The sequence below is a fragment of the Lissotriton vulgaris genome, unplaced genomic scaffold (genome assembly GCF_964263255.1).
Source record: "Lissotriton vulgaris unplaced genomic scaffold, aLisVul1.2 SCAFFOLD_2105, whole genome shotgun sequence".
NCBI classification, from domain to species: domain Eukaryota; kingdom Metazoa; phylum Chordata; class Amphibia; order Caudata; family Salamandridae; genus Lissotriton; species Lissotriton vulgaris.
Genome location: NW_028253154.1, coordinates 219,365 through 238,542, shown reverse-complemented (window position 1 = coordinate 238,542; position 19,178 = coordinate 219,365). Strand labels below are relative to the sequence as shown.

At 44.7% G+C, this 19,178-nt stretch overlaps 1 protein-coding gene across 1 annotated transcript in view; it reads left to right on the top strand.

The window, feature by feature from the left end:
* LOC147661146 (uncharacterized) overlaps positions 1-19,178 on the top strand; it is a 320,930-nt gene that overhangs the window by 124,616 nt on the left and 177,136 nt on the right. Inside the window, exon 3 of the mRNA XM_086951282.1 lies at positions 7,935-8,025. Within this exon, the coding sequence (XP_086807408.1) occupies positions 7,935-8,025 (91 nt within the window). The remainder of the gene's footprint in view (positions 1-7,934; positions 8,026-19,178) is intronic.

Sequence of the window (19,178 nt, the reverse complement as noted above, 5' to 3'; positions counted from 1 at the left end):
AAGGAAGGACGTAAAATGCGGAGAGAGTTCAGCGAGTTGGTGCTCGCAGGTAAAAGGTGGAAGAGAATGAATAAGTGGATAGGTGGAGTAAAAGAGGTGAAGCTGGTGAAAGATAAGGAGTGAGGGGGTGAAGGTAATTAAAAGAGAATGAAAAGGGAGACTTTAAAGCGATAGTATACAGAAAAGAAGTGATGTTGGAGTGAAAGGAGGTTCAGCTCAAGTGGCCCCGTGAATGGAGTGAGGGGCAAGATACGATTTTGGATGTTGTGTGAACTGTGGATAAAACTGTCGCCCGCCCACGGTTTGCTTGTTGTCCATGTGTGAACTGGTCTGGGCAGTGCGACTGAGGAAGGAGGATACGATGTGGGAGCCGAAGAGAGGAAGGAAGGTGTTGTGGGTGTCGAGGGAAGTGGGGGAAGGCAGACAGATTGGTGAGAGAGCAATAAAGAGCACACCAGTAAAAATTTTTAATATGTCGGAGGCAGGCTGTGACAAAGGTGAAATAATCTAGATTTTAAAAGAAGCCAGAGAATAAACCTGCGCCCTCCCAGCACCACCAGAAGCAGAATCCCGTGAATGGAGGCGACGCTTTATGTTCCAACCCGCTCTTTACTGCAAATGCGCCTCAAAGTTCCTGACAGGCCTTCAAGGCTTGTGTGTGCTGACTGTATGGGCTACAACTGACAGGACAATCGTTCGCATCCCACATCTGGCCGCTAAAGTTTAACGAAGTCAGACAAGGGCGCGTGCATTCTCCAGAAGCCCTCGGCCGCTGAAGTTTACCGAAGTTGGAAAGGGGCGAGTGCATTCTCCTAGTGCCCTCGGACGATAACATTTACCGAAGGCGGGTAAGGGCAGTAGCTACATGCTGTGGCAGGAGCGTGTGAACAAAGGTCTTAGGGTAACAATCCCAGGTTTTGTGTACGCACGCATGCTAACAGTGAGTCAGAGTGTGGGGGGCGGGCAGGTGGTGGCGTGCAACGTACTTTGAGCCTGCGGCTGCTCTGTGGTAGGGGAGAGGGAGGAGTGGGTGTGAGAGGCAGGAAAAGCAGATGGCCACAAAGAAATGCAGAAAGAGTGAGGCCAAGCGCGATGTCTGGTGGAGTTCAAAGGGATGGGCTGAAAGGGAGGGGAGAATGCACGGAGCGCATTCCAATGAAGTCTGGTGCGTGGAGCGCGGGGGAGGGGAAGCAGGCATATGGAGTGTGAGTGAGGCCAAGCGCGCGCCTGGCGAAGCTTCATGCTCCAGTACACAACATGCATTGTGAGAAATCCGCTTGGTCAAGAGTTTGTTCTAACACAATAGGTTTCGAGTAATAAATTACTCTACCTAAAAACTACTACTACCTGGATGCAGATGTCAACTACATATGACAATCTATGTCACAGGTGTGCAATAAATCCGATAAAGATTAGTTCTTAACAAGTGGTAGAAATCCATCTAAAACATAATAGTACATCACCACCATATGTGTACCTCGGGAGTACAACCCTAATGTGCAGGTCAGTCCTTAAAAAAACCTTGCTCACCTGGATGCTAATATTATCCAAGGCAGTGCCATAGATATAAATCCAAATGCTGTACGAAAATTTCAAAGGCAGTTTGGCTCAACTATTCATATGGAAAAGGTCTCCCCCTAGAATGTACGAAGGAGCATATAAACATTCTCGCACCCATGATGTAGGGACGATCGGTGGATTAAAAGGCCTTAACAGCTATTTCAGCTCACCTTGTACGAGTCGCCAGGAGGTAGCCGTGCAAATTTTGTTTTCAAACCTTCATGCTCCGATAAATCAATTAGCCTAGAAAAGGTGAAATTTCTCCATTAAAAGCATTCCAGATCGGTAATATAATACTCAGGACAAATGTCCATTACGGACATCACGCGCAAACTTACACATTTGTCTAGCGGTAGCTTTCCTTACACGACTGGCAGCGACTGTTCAGCCACACTCGCCGAGGTTATGAAGCCGGCTGACAGGTCGACGTGCTCGTTGCCACTGACATGAAAACTGAGATACCCGGGCTGACTGGAGGTTCCGTCTCAACGAGTAGGCCCCCTATTGGTCAAAACCTGGTAAATCAGTGTGGAAAGAGCAGAAGGCCAGCAGGATAACTGAACGGGCAAAAAGAATGTTTCATGCAAAAAGAAAAGATGAGGGACAGCACGGCCTATCGCATTTGATTATGCAGCTGAACAATTACGGATGCCCATCCTTTTTAAAAAAGAGAAAGATAAAATATACATGATTACATTGAAAACCTATTGAAATGTATACAAATTAAGATATAAATAAGTGTACATGATTGTATTGAGGACACAATTCTTTGGATGAACAAACTTTATCCATTGGATCATGGGTAAACTATGCGACCATCATATCTATGTGTATGTACATCTGTACATGGGCAGGACAGGAGGCTACATACAGCGACTTTTTAAATTAGTTTGGTCTGAAGTTTCATCTTAAGACGTCATCTCTAGGCAATTGGATGGGTGTGAATGGGCAGTTGCATATCAAAACATTCCTGTCCTCCGAGGTATACAATAACCTGGGAAACGCATCTTGCTGAGGATGTGGGACAGGGGAATAAAGGTGAAGTTGCCCTTAAGATGTGGAAATTGCCAATTCCTAAAACCTGCCACCTGTCGTGATATCTCCCTAAATTCTTTAAGACCCCTGTTTAATGAGTCAAAAGGTGTATCCACTTGCATTCACGTAAGCTAATGATACCAATATCACCACCCCTGTGGTTGGGGTGTATTTTTTCAATTACCTACCACCTAATGCTCTTATTTGGATGCTTCTCTGCGGTGAAGTGTACAACAAGTGGTGCAGCTTGCACTTAACCCTTCTGCAGTGTTGTAGAATTCTTGTCCTTGCATTTTGACGCGTTTGGCCCACATAAAGCAAATCACACCGGCATTTAATCACATAGATTACGTCAGTGCTATTGCAGTTAGTGTGCTCTTTAAATGTGTGTCTATCCATTTATGATTGAAAGTATCTCTAATTTCATTCAACATGCCCCCTGCGTTTGAAATACAGGTTAAATAGAATTTGTATGGTGGGCCCTATAATAGAGCTCACAACGTAGTCTTTAATGTTCTTTCCCTTCTTTAAGGAATGGATAGGAGGTTGTCTCATCTTATTGTTGTCTGATACTAGTGACCAATTTTGGTTAATGATTTTCTGTATCTCATTGCTGTGTGTATTGAATGTTTATTATTTGGAAAAACAGGAAATTAGGAACATGGATTTCATATGGACATGGACTGACATCAAACAGTAATGACTATGGATTGACAGTGTGCATAGAAAAAGTAGATTTATTTTATTTAATAATAATCTTGAAAAAATGTTTTCCTTTATATAGTATATAATTGATAAATACATAATATTGTACACATTCATTATTTCAGATTCAGCTGTGAATCTCTTACTGTGCAGTTTATGATCTTTTTCTTTAGGTCACAGTACATTTCGAATGTTTATACAATAGATAAATAAATCAAGAGATGCAAAAATACAAAATAGCTTAGTATTGGTCTGAGATCATGGCTAGAGGTAATTGGTAATTGCTACGCGCGTTTCAGCTATTAGCCTTCATCAGGAAGCCATGATGTATATTCCAAATGTACCTATGCAAATAAAAATTACATTAAAAAATCCATATCAGTGTCAGTACAGCGTCCTATTTATAAAGTTTACAAATACATTCAGTGCTTCAATATTTACAGAACCGTGGTTTAATTCAAGAACAGAGAATAGGAAATAAAAAGATTCTTACTATGTACATATATACATGGTTACATGCACTAGCATAAACTATTAGCACATAGTCACATTTTATCATTGTAGACCGTTTCTTTCATCTATAACTAATGCGAAGACCAGTTTATCTATGTGGGCTGGTGATTCTGCATTGATATTCTAGCTAGTCCGATCCTAGTCTATATACTTAGCAGTATAAGGGACACGGGATAACAACTGGGTAGGGTCTAAGGGGAAGGGTGATATTTAAGTATCAGAAGCGTTAGTGATATTATGTTAAAGAACAGGATAGGAGTTAGGTGGTGAAGGGAGGGGTAACAGGGAAGGATGGAAATGAGGGGAGGTTTTTAGAAGGGTAGTTTGTTACTAAGTAGATGGCAGAGGTTTTTGAACAATGTGAAGCATATGGTATAGGTTCTTACCAGGAAATGGTAACCGCAGTGTCCACTAGTATGCAACTGGGATCAATGCTAGAACTCCTCTATAATAACATGATTGAACTCTTCACTCTATTGGGAACATAACATTGGCGAACGATTAATGTCTGTGGTATGCATTCAGAAAAAGGCTAATGATCAAATAGTTTGGTTAAGGTGGTACCTGTTCCACGATAAGATGGTCATGGAGGAGTTGAGAAGTTATCATATGGTTGTCGGCGATATAATAGGCTGTAGAAGATGCAAAACACAAGAAAACGGTACTGAGTTCTAGGTGCCAAAGTAGAGCATGTCAGGTGTAGGGCGGGGGAGGGAAAACAGAGGTGAAGGGAATGGAGGGTGGTGGGTAGGTATTTATGTTCGCAATCACACCAACACGACCAGGGGAAAGGTTGGAAGTACCTGGATAATAGAACACTGGATTCAACCGATTTAACGATTGCCGGGCCTCAGTGTAATAAAGACTATGAAGGAAACAGTTAAAGGGAGTATAAATAAAAGCTGTGGTTGACCAGGGTGGGAGGGCGTTTTAAGTTCATACAGAACGTTTCCCATAACTTTGCAAAAGTCTAGTTACCTTGTTATTTATGTTTAGATATTTCCGAGGCCGTCAGCATGGGTGATACATGGGGGATGCGAATTGTCTGTGAAAAGAAATGAAGATGCAGGGCAATTTTTAAAGAGTAGTATTAAGAGAGAAAAAGGTTGCAAAGCCCTATAGTGGTTGCCTGAAGATGGCGAGAGGGGGTCTGTACCTGCTCCAGAGATTGGTAGCGTCCTCCGATGAGGGGATCTGGTTATCCGGCGTCTCGTTCTGGTGTCAGAAGGAGTTAAACGTCCCAGGAAGCTACTGCTCTATTTGTAACTGGGATGCGCACACATTCGGGCATGGTGTGACACCGGACGCAATGATTGATTGACCGGGAAGTGTGAGGGAGATAGTTAAAATTCACTAGCGAGTCTCGGCATGTGTGGCGGCCATCTTAAGATGTGTTGATGACGTGAAATTAAAACAGTTACGGTCCTATTCTTGGTTTTCTATACGTATAGGATCCAGTAGGTGCAATGCCGGCCAAGTATAAGTGTTAAAAAAAATTGAAAGGTCGGGACATAAATTTTGGATGACCATAAGTGACAGAAGGTGATTATATTTGGGCATAAAGTGTGAGTAGTAATGGGTTCTGTTCTCAAAATGTATGAGTATGTAATCCCTGTGTTACAGTCTTAAGGGAAAAATGTTTTTAAAGTGGGGCTGAAGGAATGGATTAAATATGTTACATCTATTGATTAACCATGATTATACTTTAGAACCTGGTCCCAGGGTATTTCATTGTTCAGCCCTTTGGCATAAGTATCCAAAGTAAAAATCCAGTACACTTCTCTGCATTTTCGTACCTGGGTGCTTAGTGTACCTGATGATTTTCGGATTTTTTTAAGGATAAACCAACGAATGTCATTGGAATTGTGTTTAGCTTCCACATAGTGTTTGACTAGTGGAGCTTGGGTTTTCCATGTTCGGATGGGGAACCTATGTTCAGACAGACGAGAAGACATCCTTCGTGCAGTTTCACCTACAAACCCTAGGTTGCAAGGGCATAGCAGTAGGTAGACCACATTTGTGGTTTTACAGTTCGTCAGAGTTTGGGAGAGCATAGATATGTTGTTGAAGGACCACTTTTTGGTTTCAATGGCAAATTCACAGGCAGTGCAAGAGGCATTTGAAATTGCCTATGCCCGGCTCATGTCAGTCAGAGATCTTTGTGTTAGATCTGTATTCTTCATTTGCATTCTAGACCGCACGACAAGGTCTTTGAGGTTTTTATTCTTTCTGTAGGCAAAGACTGGTTTTGGTAGCTGCTTTTCCTTGGGTTTCGTGGCACTCAAGATATGCCAATTTGCATTGACTATTTGTTGGAGTTTGGCATTCATGGTTGAGTGCCTTGTTACAAATACCATTTTGGAGTTTGGTTCTTTGGTTTGCAGTGTTAACAGATGTTGTCTATCAATTTTTTGACACAAGTCATCCTATCCTGGATCAAATCATTTCTCTGCTTGGGTTCACAGAGGGTGTTTCTAGGACACAACTAAGCCCTTTTGTGTGCCGTCTTCACCAGTTTCTTCAGATCCCCCTCCCCTCCAGGCATTCCAAGAGGTCCTCAGATTCTCTGAAATAATAATGCTTATGTGAGCAGTTTCTTCTGATAGCAGAAACTGCCTGTAAGGCAGGTTATCCCAGACGTTTTCGGATGGTGTCTTGAATATTTAGGGAGAGTGTTCCTTTGACTTGGTTCCCTAAAGAGTGTGGTGCAAAACTGATTATTCTGTACCTTGTGCGTAATGTTCAGAAAATCTATTCCTTCAGTATTGCAACTGAGAGTGAACTTGATGTACTCAAATTTGTGCCATCTGTAAAAATCCAGTAGAAATTCCTCACTTCCTGTCCATATCATAAGGACGTCGTCTATATATCGGTGCTATGGGGTTATATAGTCAATATATGGCCTGCAGGTTCTCAAAATGTATTAGTCCTTATATTTTTCCATATAGAGGATCACTAGATCCGGGGCAAAAGGTTCCCCCTCACGGCTCCCTTGGATTGAAGGAAGATATCTCCCTGGAAGTAAAAATAAAATTGGAAGAAAAAACATTTGGTCATTGCTATATCCAGTAGTTCAATAATTAAGTCAGTAGGGACCTGTACTGGTTGTACCCTTGCGTTTAAGACTGTCCTAATAACTTCTAATGCCGTTCGCTGAGGGATGTAATGTCCTTAGTCACAAGAATTTGCTAGTTAGGGTTGAAGGCAATGTTGTCCACCAATTTAATTGTTTCCATGGTGTCCCTGAGATATGCCCTCCTTATTAACACACATGGTTTGAGAAATAGATCCACATATTTACACACCGGTTCCAGAAATGAACCACACCCGAAGACTGTGGGTCTACCCAGGAGTTTTCCAAACCTTTGTGGATATTAGGAAGTGTGTAGATCGTGAGTGTACGTGGCTGTTTTTTTATTAAAAGAATCATGCTCTTGATCATAAAGAAAACCTTCATACAGCCCCCTGTCAGTGACCAGTTTAATGCATGTGGTTATCTCTTTGGTTGGGTCTTTGTTCAGCTTCTTATAACTACCCCCATCCAGTAATTAGGATACGGTCTCAGCCTTAAAGTTATTACCATTCCGGACCACTGTAACTCCCCGCTTGTCTGCAGGTTTGTAAAGTTACATATTCAAGTGTAAAGTAGTTCGAGGTAATGACCAGGAGAATGACTCGGTTATGACCTGCACAAGAATCACATGGTATTAAAATTAGTAATGATTGTTACCTTTAAATAGTTATGTGTATGTATCACTTCATACCACAGTTTTGCTGCTTTTAAGTGCTAAAACAGATATTAATAGCAACTTTAAAGTTACTTAATTTGTCAATCTTTGCAGAATAGAGTTAGTCTTGCTGGGATATCACCTCCTGACCTGTATATCCCACCAGATAACAGACAATAGTTAACAGTGCCAACTGACATAATTTTAAGTTGTATTCAGTGACCATTGCCGCTCTTTTATTCCTTCAATTTTGCCCCCAAAACATGTTTCAGAGGAAAACTATCGGAAAAAACATACTTTCTTGACCTCAAAAACAATACAGAAATCATTGGCGGCTTAAAATTGTTTGTGGTTTATCATCTCTTATTCTGCGTGTTAACCCTTTCTCCCTAGATCCTACCAGACGCCTGTCCGCGATGAGGAGTCTGAGTCTCAGCGGAAGGCAAGGTCTCGCCTCATGCGGCAGTCCCGGAGATCCACACAGGTATGTATTGGCCAAGAAGTATTCCACTCGCATACACCAAGTGCAAAAGCATGACTTTGTCAGCACTTTTGTATGCTTAGTCAGACCCACGTCAGCTGAAAGGAACTGATTGTCATCTGATCCTGGCATTATCATTGGAAAGCATGAGGTAGCCAATAGGTCCACCCCCCAAATGACGACACCCATTGCTAATAATTGCAGGACTCGCTCCTCATCGTGATAACTCTTTTAACATGCACAGTTTTTAAATAAGCAGATGCTGCAACTTGTATGATTGTGTTTGTAATGTTTAAGCTAAAAATCTCTAAGCAAACATTTCTTAATTATTATTTTTTTGCTTTGAGAGGAATCAGGTAGAATAGTTACAGGTTCCTTCACCACAATTCATGCTAATGTTAATTTAATCCCTGAAAATACCTTCAGTATCATCTAAGTATACAAGTTGAATCAGTAAATGAAACACATTTGATGAACAATTATTGAAAATACTTAAACTAACTCAATTTAAAATAAATTAAATAAATCATGTAGTTATTTACTAAAATCATGTGTGCAGATTGTACAATGTTTGTGTGGTAGTATCTTATTCCTCTGCAAGTGAACACCTGCACCACATGTATCCAGTGGTGGGGGTTCTCTACTCTACATCCACTACTTGTGAGTCCTCCTCAACCTGGTTTCCGGAAAGCAAAAAATATGAGGAATTCACTTGGAACTGCTTCGTTCTGCCATCACTTAGTACTTTACCAGGCCGTTCACATGACTAAATGGTAAACTCAATGAGGCGTGTTGGTATATGTAGATAGCCAGACATCATTGACTCTGCGAAATTTATGTAGTGTGGTGAAACTTCAACATTTAAACAGAAAATGCACCCACTCGCTATGTCAGTAGGTGTTGAACATCCAGCACCTTGTCAATTCCCTAGCACAAGGCTCTGCTCTTTTATTTTCTTACATACATTTCTTTTGTGTAACATAACTTACATTTCCCGAATCCTTTACCCTTTTCAGAGTTATTTTGTTTTTCATATGTCTTTAAATAGTGATAGATGTACGCAGAGCAAGCAGTACACTCAAAAACATATAGCAATTAGAACATCTATACCCACACTACCCTTCCAGTTCTGTTCTGCTGGCTATTCCCCCTGAGCGTTTTGGGCCACTTAATGAGTAACCTTGCTCCTTGTTGCTTAGAGCCAGCATTTCATGTCTGGCTCTAAGACACCATGTTAATTTATTCATTGGGAGGTATCCGATCATGACCCATCTGTCTACCAAGCTTATCTCGAGTCTAAAAAGATCAAGGAGTACGTCCTCCCCCTTACTAGATAATTCAGTTATTTTCTGTTAGGTGGGTGTTGGAGCTAAACCTTTTTCCTTTTTTTCCACTGCATATGGCGACCTATTCTTTTGAGTTCTTGTGCGCAGAGTAGCACTTGATTGGGGGAATATTTCACCGTGTTAGGGCTTCAGGGCTCTCGGGGACATCGCGTAGCGGTTGGTAGCCGCCATCTTGGGTGAGTGAGGGAACCAGGAAGTGCCGAATTGCGGGCGCCATCTTGGTTGGGGGGTATAGTGATCGCGCTTAGAAGTGTATAAAAGCTCAACTCCCTTACTATCAGGTCAGATTACTTGACCATAGCGCGCTGCCATACTCATTTCTGCACTTGCTGCCGATTTTAATAATTTAAAAAACGTAATCCTTGCACTGCGCGCTCGCGCTGGTATTCTTTGCGCTCTCTCCTGTTTTAGCGCTTATTTTAGCACCAGTCTCCCCCTCTTACCTGCATCATAAATTGGGTCCTCATTCCGCACTTTGAGGGAATATTTCACCGTGTTAGGGCTTCAGGGCTCTCGGGGACATCGCGTAGCGGTTGGTAGCCGCCATCTTGGGTGAGTGAGGGAACCAGGAAGTGCCGAATTGAGGGCGCCATCTTGGTTGGGGGGTATAGTGATCGCGCTTGGAAGTGTATAAAAGCTCAACTCCCTTACTATCAGGTCAGATTACTTGACCATAGCGCGCTGCCATACTCATTGCTGCGCTTGCTGCCGATTTTAATAATTTTAAAAACTTAATCCTTGCACTGCGCGCTCGCGCTGGTAATCTTTGCGCTCTCTCCTGCTTTAGCGCTTATTTTAGCACCAGTCTCCCCCTCTTACCTGCATCATAAATTGGGTCCTCATTCCGCACTTTGCGGGAATATTTCACCGTGTTAGGGCTTCAGGGACATCGCGTAGCGGTTGGTAGCCGCCATCTTGGGTGAGTGAGGGAACCAGGAAGTGCCGAATTGCGGGCGCCATCTTGGTTGGGGGGTATAGTGATCGCGGGATAGGACTCGTGCGCCTACGGCTATAAATGACGACCATCCCAAAAGCGCGCAGCGTGGGCGCGCAGCGTGGGCGCGCAGCGGGCGCGACGTAGGCAAGCCGGAGGTGCGCCAGAGGTAAGCCCGTTTGCGCCCGTTCGCGCATCGGGCGCGCATAGGGCCGCTACCTCTGGCCTTCCGCCCTCCCCTCGCTTGATCTACTCTCGGACGGATCTGCTGGAACTAAGACCGTCTCAGGCTCCCGTGATACAGAGGGCTTCCGTTCCTTCTCCATCTCAATCCCTGTCTTGTGGGCTGCTCAATGTTCGGTCGCTTTGCAAGCACCACACTGAGATTGCCTTGCTGATCGACTCCTCTGGGTTGGACTTGTTGTTCCTAACCGAAACTTGGACTCAGGAGGACTGTTCAGTTGAACTGGGGATGGCTTGCCCCCCAGGCTTTAAAATTATCCACACCCCTCGACCGAAGAACCGGGGTGGTGGGATTGGCATCATCTATCGTGAATGGCTGGGCCTTTCCCAGCTTAAAATCAGCGAGGTATCGGGCTTTGAATTGATGGGGTTTTCCATTAAAGATTCGGCGAAAGCACTGATTTCGGGTGTGCTGTGTTATCGGCCACCGGGATCGGCTTCCTCTCTACCAGAGTTCCTCGACCTAGTGTATGACTTATCCAACACCCATTCGAAGTTGTTGGTCCTGGGCGACTTCAACCTATGGCAGGGGGGCCCTGCAGACGGAGCGTTCACGTCTCTCTGCCAGGCTCTTGCTGACATCCAACTGCAGCAATTGGTTCGCTCGGCGACAGATAGGGGTGGTCATGTCTTGAACTTGATTTTTGCTGACGGTGGATCGGCAGTGATTAACGACATCCTAGCCCAGTGCTGGACTGATCATGCGCTTGTGGCGTTTTCTCTAGGTTTAGGGGATTATTCCTCGGAAGGCGCCGGGGTAGGACTTTCGAAATGGGGCAGATCTTGGTCCCGACTGCTCAGCTCATCTCCTAGGCCCTCCCTAATTCCTGCTAACTTCCGCTTGAGTAATTCGGTGAAGGAAAGCTACTCCTTGTTATGCCGGTCGATTACTGATACGCTTGACAAGGTTTGTGCCCCTCCGTAAATCTAGAGGGAGAGTGAATAGGGCTTTTCCCTGGTACACGGAAAAGCTACGACAATTGAAGCTGAGCTGTAAACGTGCTGAAAGAGTGTGGAGGAAGCAGTACTCCGCCCCGGAAAAAATCTCGTACAGGCTCGCATTGCGTGATTACAAGGCTCAGATTAAGAGGGCCAAAGGGGCCTTCTTAGAAGCTTCCTTGACTCAGGCGTCTAATAAATCCCAAGCCCTGTTTAAAATTGTCAAGGACCTGTCCCACCCTGTCTGTGCGGCCAATACGGTTCGTGCGTCGCAGGCACTTTGTGACTCGCTGGCCATTGCTTTTGAGGAGAAGACTGCTAAGATTCTAGAGGGCCTAACGCACCCTTTACCTACTGCCGTCGGCTCGGGAGCTCCGGTTGGCTCGATCAGTCGACCCCAGCCAATTGCTCCTAGCATTGGTTTGGGAGCTCCGACCGGGCCACCTAGTCGACCCCGGTCGTCTGTCCTTCCTCTAAGAGTGTCGGATATGGGAACTCCGTTTGACTTGCCCAGTCGACCCCAGACTGATGCCTTTGGCCCGAGTCCGGGAGCTCCGGGCAGCTCACCCAGTCGACCCCAGCCGACTGGCTCTGTTTGCACCTTGGGAGCCCTGGGTGTGGGAGCTCCGGTGGGTCTGCCCAGTCGACCCCAGACGGTTGGTGATGACCTGGGTCTGGGAGCTCCGGACAGCCCATCCAGTCGACCCCAGCTCAATGCCCCTGACCTTGGCTTGGGAGCTCCGGTTACCCCCTCCAGTCGACCCCAACTAAGGTTTTTTCCTTCCCCTTCCTTCGAGGAATTCTGTAAGGTGGCACATACGGTGTCCTCGGGGTCCCCGCTCGACCCACTGCCCCCCAAATTCTGGAAGGCTTTCCACGCAGATCTTTTCTTGCCTTTGTCCTCGATCTGTCTCCAATCTTTGGAGTCGGCATCGGTACCAGAATGCTGGAAATTAGCAGTAGTGTCACCTCTGCTAAAAAAGCCCACTTTGGACCCTGCCTGTCTGTCCAACTACAGGCCTATTTCCTTGCTCCCTTTTCCGATCAAGATTCTGAAAAAATGGGTGACTCGTTCACTCTCAGGTTTCCTGGAGAACATCGGCTGGTTCGATGAGGACCAGTTTGGCTTCCGCCCCGGATACGGGACGGAGTCCGCGCTGGTGACCGTGTTGGACAATCTTCGTTCGCGTGTCGACAGTGGTCGGGCAGCCTTCTTAGTGCTGCTCGACATGTCGGCCGCGTTCGTCACGGTCTGCCATCGGACCCTTGTCAGGAGACTGGAGGAGTGCGGGGTCATTGAGGGGGCAAGAGATTGGCTGACATCCTATCTTGGTGGCAGGCAACAGTTGGTCTCACTTCCACTATTCAGCTCTGAGCCAAGGAGGGTAGGACAGGGGGTCCCACAGGGCTCGGCCATCAACCCTATACTCTTTAACTTGTACCTCCATCCCTTAGTCCAGCTAATAAAATCTTTCGGTGTCTCGGCATTTAATTATGCCGATGACACCCAGCTGGTCTTTTCTTTGGAAGGGAATAATGCTTTCTCGCTGGATACTTTCCATCGCTGCATGGCAGCCACAGCAGACTGGCTACGAGCTAATTCCCTACAATTTAATAGCTCCAAGACGGAGGTACTCCATTGTTACATCGACCGGATTCCGCGGGCACTCCCAGAGAACTTTTGGCCTAGTACCTTCCTTGAGCCAGTACTGGCGGCGGAATCAGCCCGTAATTTGGGGGTGATTTTTGGCCCTAACCTACAGCTTGACATACACGTCAATAAAACCACTTCTCCGTGTATGATGCTGCTGCGCATGCTGCGCAAGGTTTTGCCCCTTCTCCCCGCTCAAGCAAGGCCGGAAGTAGTTTGTGGGACCATATTAAGTCGCCTCGACTACTGCAATGGGCTTCTTTTGGAGGCCCCAAAAAATCTGACCGGTAAGCTACAGCGGGTGCAAAACATGGCCGCCAAACTGGCTCTCTCGCCCTAGGTCCAGCTCCTCCACTCTTGCTTTAAGAGACCTACACTGGCTCCCGGTTCATCTGCGGGTACAATATAAAGCTGCGTGTCTTGTGTTTAAAGCTGTTCACCAACAGGGCCCCATTCCTATGCAAAAGATGTTTGCATGGTACTCTGCTTCGCGGCCCCTCCGCTCTTCTTCGGCGCATCTTCTTGTAGTTCCGAGGTTTCACAGAGTGAGGATGGGTGACTGCTCCTTTAGTGTCGCAGCGGCCAAACTTTGGAACTCCCTGCCACTCTGTCTGAGAAGCCACAAGGACTACTTTTCTTTTAGAAAAGCTTTAAAAACCCACCTGTTCCCATAAATAGCCTAAGTTGTGGAAGTTCTATGGTTTTTTGATCAAAGCGCCAGGATGCCCTCTGGGTGACAGGTCTTGCGCTCTACAAATATACTAAATAGATAAATAAATACATTGGGAATAGTTTTTTTCTCCACTGGTTTCTCGCTACGACCACGTTTTCTGAAGAGAAAATGTTTTCTCAAGACAGAGCAGGAATATAGTATGCCTCTGCTGGGCTGAAGCTTTATGACAAGCTCCTCTCCACTATTATTGGTCTCAGTAGAGAAGTGATCTGGAGAAGATTATTAAGGCCAGGCGGTTAGTAGCGCTACCTTTACAACTTTTTTTAGCCAAGCGAATAGCTTCTCTTAAGGGGTGGAGATTGACCTTCATTTTGCATGTTTGCAAGACTTTGCAAAACATAGAGGATGCAAAATCAAACGTTTACACTAAGATCTCAGACAAAAATAAACCCATGAAGTTTGATGGCTTGTGCATGTCTTTCACATATAGTACCTGATTGGTGCCTAAAGTAGAAGTCAGTGTGCAAAAGTAAACTGGTGATCTCCCTTAGACCTGGTCTTCCACTGTCAGAACAATTCTGCCTAAGGTCAGTCCCTCCAGAAGTACCTCAGGGGCCCAACACTTACTGATAAACTTGTACCAGAGAGGTAGTTCATTGTTGTGTGATAGAGGAATGTGAATTCTATCAGTTTTGCCATGATGCACAGTGCTACACAAATCTGAATCAAGGAACCTTTCCTTATATTTAGAATATTAACTTGTACTTTTAAGTGATTAGTATCTGACCTGTCAAGGGGGCCAAGGTGTCCCTTTGTAGTGTAGTTCTATATTCCCAATAGGCTCTGCACATTGGAATAACATAAACAACAGTGTAGATGTAGGACTGAGGTCATCTAGGTCTCTACTGACTATGTTAGACTTAATTAGTTTTGCCAGCTAGCTCAGAGGTCACTAGAAACTTTCTCGAATGTTCAGGAAAGGGTTAACCGTCCTGATTTAGACAAGAAGGGATTCGTTTCGAACAACCGCATAAACATGACAACTTTGCTCCCTCAGAATAAAGACTGTATCTCTAGAGTTGTGTGAAAACAATAGACAGCTATTTCACTCAGTCAATCGTGCATGCTTAATTTCACCAGAGTGCAGAGAAATAGAGACGGGCATTTTCAATAAAAGGTGTTATTTTATTGAGCAGTCTTCTTTCTCATGCAAGAGAAATGAATTGCTACAATTGCAATACTTATAAAGTAAAGTGCGTACAGTAAAAGTAGTATTATGAAATAATACTGTAAAAGCATTGATATGGTTTCTTAGCCATGTGATACTTTAAAATGGATAAAATATGTACATATATAAAAACATTGACTAACAAACTCAACTGATGCTTCTAAGAAACGCCTACCCCAGTGCACCTGACCTAAGCCTAATACGTGGGAAGGAGTAAGTAAGTTGCAGTTTTAAGTTAAGTTAGGTTTTTTGCCAAGTATCGGAATCAAGAATTCTCTCTAAGGTTTTAATCCGCTCCGTACCTTGGTTATAGAATGAAGGAGGTCTTGTATCTCGCTTCTCAGGACTCAATCTCCCAGCAACCCGCGAGGGTGACTTGGGAACACCGGAGCTGGATTTTTCGGCGTGAGAAAAGGCAGCTTCTCCAGCGCGTCAAAAAGGTAGGGGCGGCTTCCTTCAGCTCTGGCAATATCTGGGCTCTCGTATAAGTAGAACGTCGCTCTGCTCCCCACCACCGTGTTTTTGCTTAAGGCAACATTGATATATTTATACCTGAAAGGTGCCGGGTTTGATGTAAGGTTGGACATAAGACGTCACTAAGAACTAACAGTTCCTTCTGGACTCCAGGAGTTCTCGTGCAAAACAAAAGCAGGGGGAATTCCCGGGCAGCTGGAGGCTTGGTTTGTTTAAAGACCGCGTTGTGCTTTCTAGGAGTCTATGGGAGTAGCCTTACCGTGCTTTGGACTGCATGGGCTATTACTAAATATGGATATGATTGTTATGCCTTTATAAGGATACTATTTATTATAACCACATAAGGGCATGAATTGGGAATATCGAATTAGGGTCCTAGATAGAAATACAACACCTTAAGAGAGGACGCTAGCCCTCACCTGTCGACCTAGGTGGCATACTTAATCACTGGCTGCTTCTCATTTCAAACTCCATGCATGGTAGTTTGGATAGGCGTCTATTAATTCCATGTGCACTTTTGAGGTGCCTTTATTGTGCAGGGGTATGTATGTGTATAACATTTCCTTGCAGTTACCCAGTATATTATTATTGGGATTCCACCATGCTATAACGGACCATTCCTTTTCAAAAGATCAAATTGCTGACAAGAATTTGGTGGTCATAGGCTACGATCAGACCACTGGGGATTCATGATAGCCCCTTGTGAGTCAGTCCCGATTTGATATATTTTTTTTAAACCGCTACGGGGATGCCCAAGGTTGTAAGATGTGTAATTTCCCTTACAAATGATGGACCCATAAGAATTGATGCAACTATGTCAACGCCGTAAGATTTTTAGTTCCATTCTGCCGAGGGGGTGGTCTTGATTGGTGAGATGCAGAATTGTTTGGGGGTAAATAGTTCCAAAGGCTAGTTATTGTGAACATTATTGCGCAATGTTCAGTTCAGATCATGCTCTTGATTGTTATCCATGTTGTTGTAATCGTATTGAATGTGTTATCCCTGTATAAATTCCTGCGGCTTATCTGTGTGCATGAATTCCGATTTCAAAAGGGTGAGTGAGGTGTGTGGAACGGTAGACCTTTAGGGTACCTGCCAAAGTGGCATCAAAAAGCATCTCCTTTAAACTAAACACAGGAGCATAAATTTACTGGCTTCTGAAATGAGTAAATAATTGTAACCCAAAGATACTCCTGATGAGGTAAGTCTGAGCATCACTAAAAATCAGTCCTAGTTGTATTATCCTGCATACATTTGAGCTCATTGCCTTTTACCTCAAATATTTCTTTATATAGAGTTTACTTGCATAGGTCTACAGCAGTGCACCTTCCATTGGGCCATTTCCCTTAGGTTTCAAGCAGCCAAGCTTAAACAAAGTAACAAGTGTAAAGCATTTAGAAGTACTAAAACAATGAAATAGTCACACAAGACTAAAGAACTCAGACACTTGTTTATAAAAGTGTAAATTGTTTTTTTTTTTTTAATTTAGGCACCAAAACGAACAAAATCCACTAGAGGATTCCGGAGCTACAGAGCTTTAAATAAAACACAAATCTCAGCTTTTCACTCTAACATGAACATGAACAAGCTTTGGTAATCGCACAGTTTAGAAACTTTGTAAAGCTATTAAAGAGTTGTGTTAAGCTACTCCAGCCCACTTTAGATGACCAAATCCGAATGTCCGGTGGGGAGGGGGAATTTGCAGCAGTAGAACAGTTACCTTGACATTAAAACAGTCCAGTCCAGTTCCAGGCGCTATTGGTGAACCACCATAGGCTACAATGGAGTGGTCTTGATGCAAAGGATCTAGGAAGTTGAAGCTGCTGAGGGTGCTCTGTGGTCGACTGGGGTCTCTATGGGGCTACTCCTCGGTCCACAGTCCAGGTAAGGTGATTCTGACTACAGGGGTCGATGTCCCTCAAAGTCCTCTGTTACAGTGAAAGTCAAGTTTTGACACTTAACTACTAGTTTCCGGTCGCAACTAAACCAGCAGTTCCCTTTGGTAAAGGCTAGTGGCCATCTTGGGCGACTAAACTGCACTCCGACGACGCGCCAAGGACCGGCAGACTCTGGTGCTACTGTAAACATCTGGACTTGGTCGTAGGGGCTGCACATCGGCGGTCAGTGGGCTATCAAACTATTGTGGCTACTGAGTGGCCGGAATGGGCTTTCGCTGTTGTGGCCCTTGTGCTGTAAAAGCAAGTCAGTCAACAGACCTCTGGGTGGGGCTCAGTGGCATTGTTTCTATGAGCCGGTCACCCCATGCACAGTCTTCTTTGCTAACCCAAGTATCCGCAGGTGCAGTCCAGGCTTTGGTGCAGCCCATATGTGATCTGAGGTGTGGGTGCCAGATTTATGCCCAGAAAGTGCCATCAAGGGAGGGAGCCACCAGACTGTGGTGGGGGGATCCACTGGCTAGTAACGGCTACTCCCTGTGGTGTGGCATCTAGCAATCCCAGGGTGCATTATTCTGCCCACTTTCTAGCTGGCAGGTCCCCTATTTGCGTGTGGAGTTTGGTAGTCCACCCTAGAGGTGTGACTGAGGGCTACACCCCTACAGAAAAAACGGTTTGAAAGCTGGTCTATACTGTCCTTGACCCAAGCCAGTCTACCACAACAGAAGAGCAGCCCTTCTCACATATGTTAATCATTTGCCCTTTCAATGGCAGCTCTCCCTTTGAAGGTCCCCTTTTGAACTCACACCCTGTGTGGCTTTATTAGATGGAGAGGTGACCCCTCTTCCAACTGCAAGTCTCGGTTCTTACTCCTGGGAATCATTCACACTTCTCCCTAGGAGTTCAGAAGGCTGTGTTGTGGCCAGCATCTGAGAGTGGCAAAAGGAAGACTTGGGCAACAGAGTGGCAACATTCTAAAAGTTGCATTTCTTAATAAGTTGCATTAATCCTAACTTGATGCCCAAGTCGAATTTAATGCAGTGATCATTTTGATACCTTGAAGTATCAACTGTAGTAGTCCAATTCACAAGTTAACATAGCAGAGTTGTCAATGTGTAACCCTGTATTCGCCAATGGGAGCTTCTAACGTTTCTACAGTGAATGGCAATTTGGAGTCTTTACTGCTAGGATGCATGTCCTACTTGTTAATATATTGCACTCTGCCTTAGGACTCGGTTGGCCTCCTATAGGGGTGACTTGTATTTTAAGGAGTGAAGTTTGGGCTTTGCCATTGGTTTAAATTGCAAAGTCGACTTAGCAGTGTAAAACGGCTCTGTCAGTCTGCAATGGCTGGAAAACATGTGTTCACATTGTTGCATCCAAGGTGGCACAATAGGCACTGTAACTTACACACCCTGGGTACCACTTGTAACATATACTAGTGACTTATAAGTAAGTACAGTCATACCAATTAGATGTAAGCCAATCAAACACACTTTTTAGGGTAAGCATACTGGCACTGAAGTGTGCTTAGCCAACCTCGTGCACTCTATCAAAAAACCAGCAGAATCAATCCAAAACTTTGGGGAATGATAATGCCAAAAGAGGCATTTTCTTGCAGTCCTCAATATCTGGTAGGATGTATTGATTATGCTTTGCCACTAGGGAGGGTATCCTGCAGATTCTCGCCCCCTGCTTTTGATATTTGTATACAGTTCTAGAAAATGCTAAATGAAGACACCCTTTAAATTCCTTCCAACAATGTAAAACACC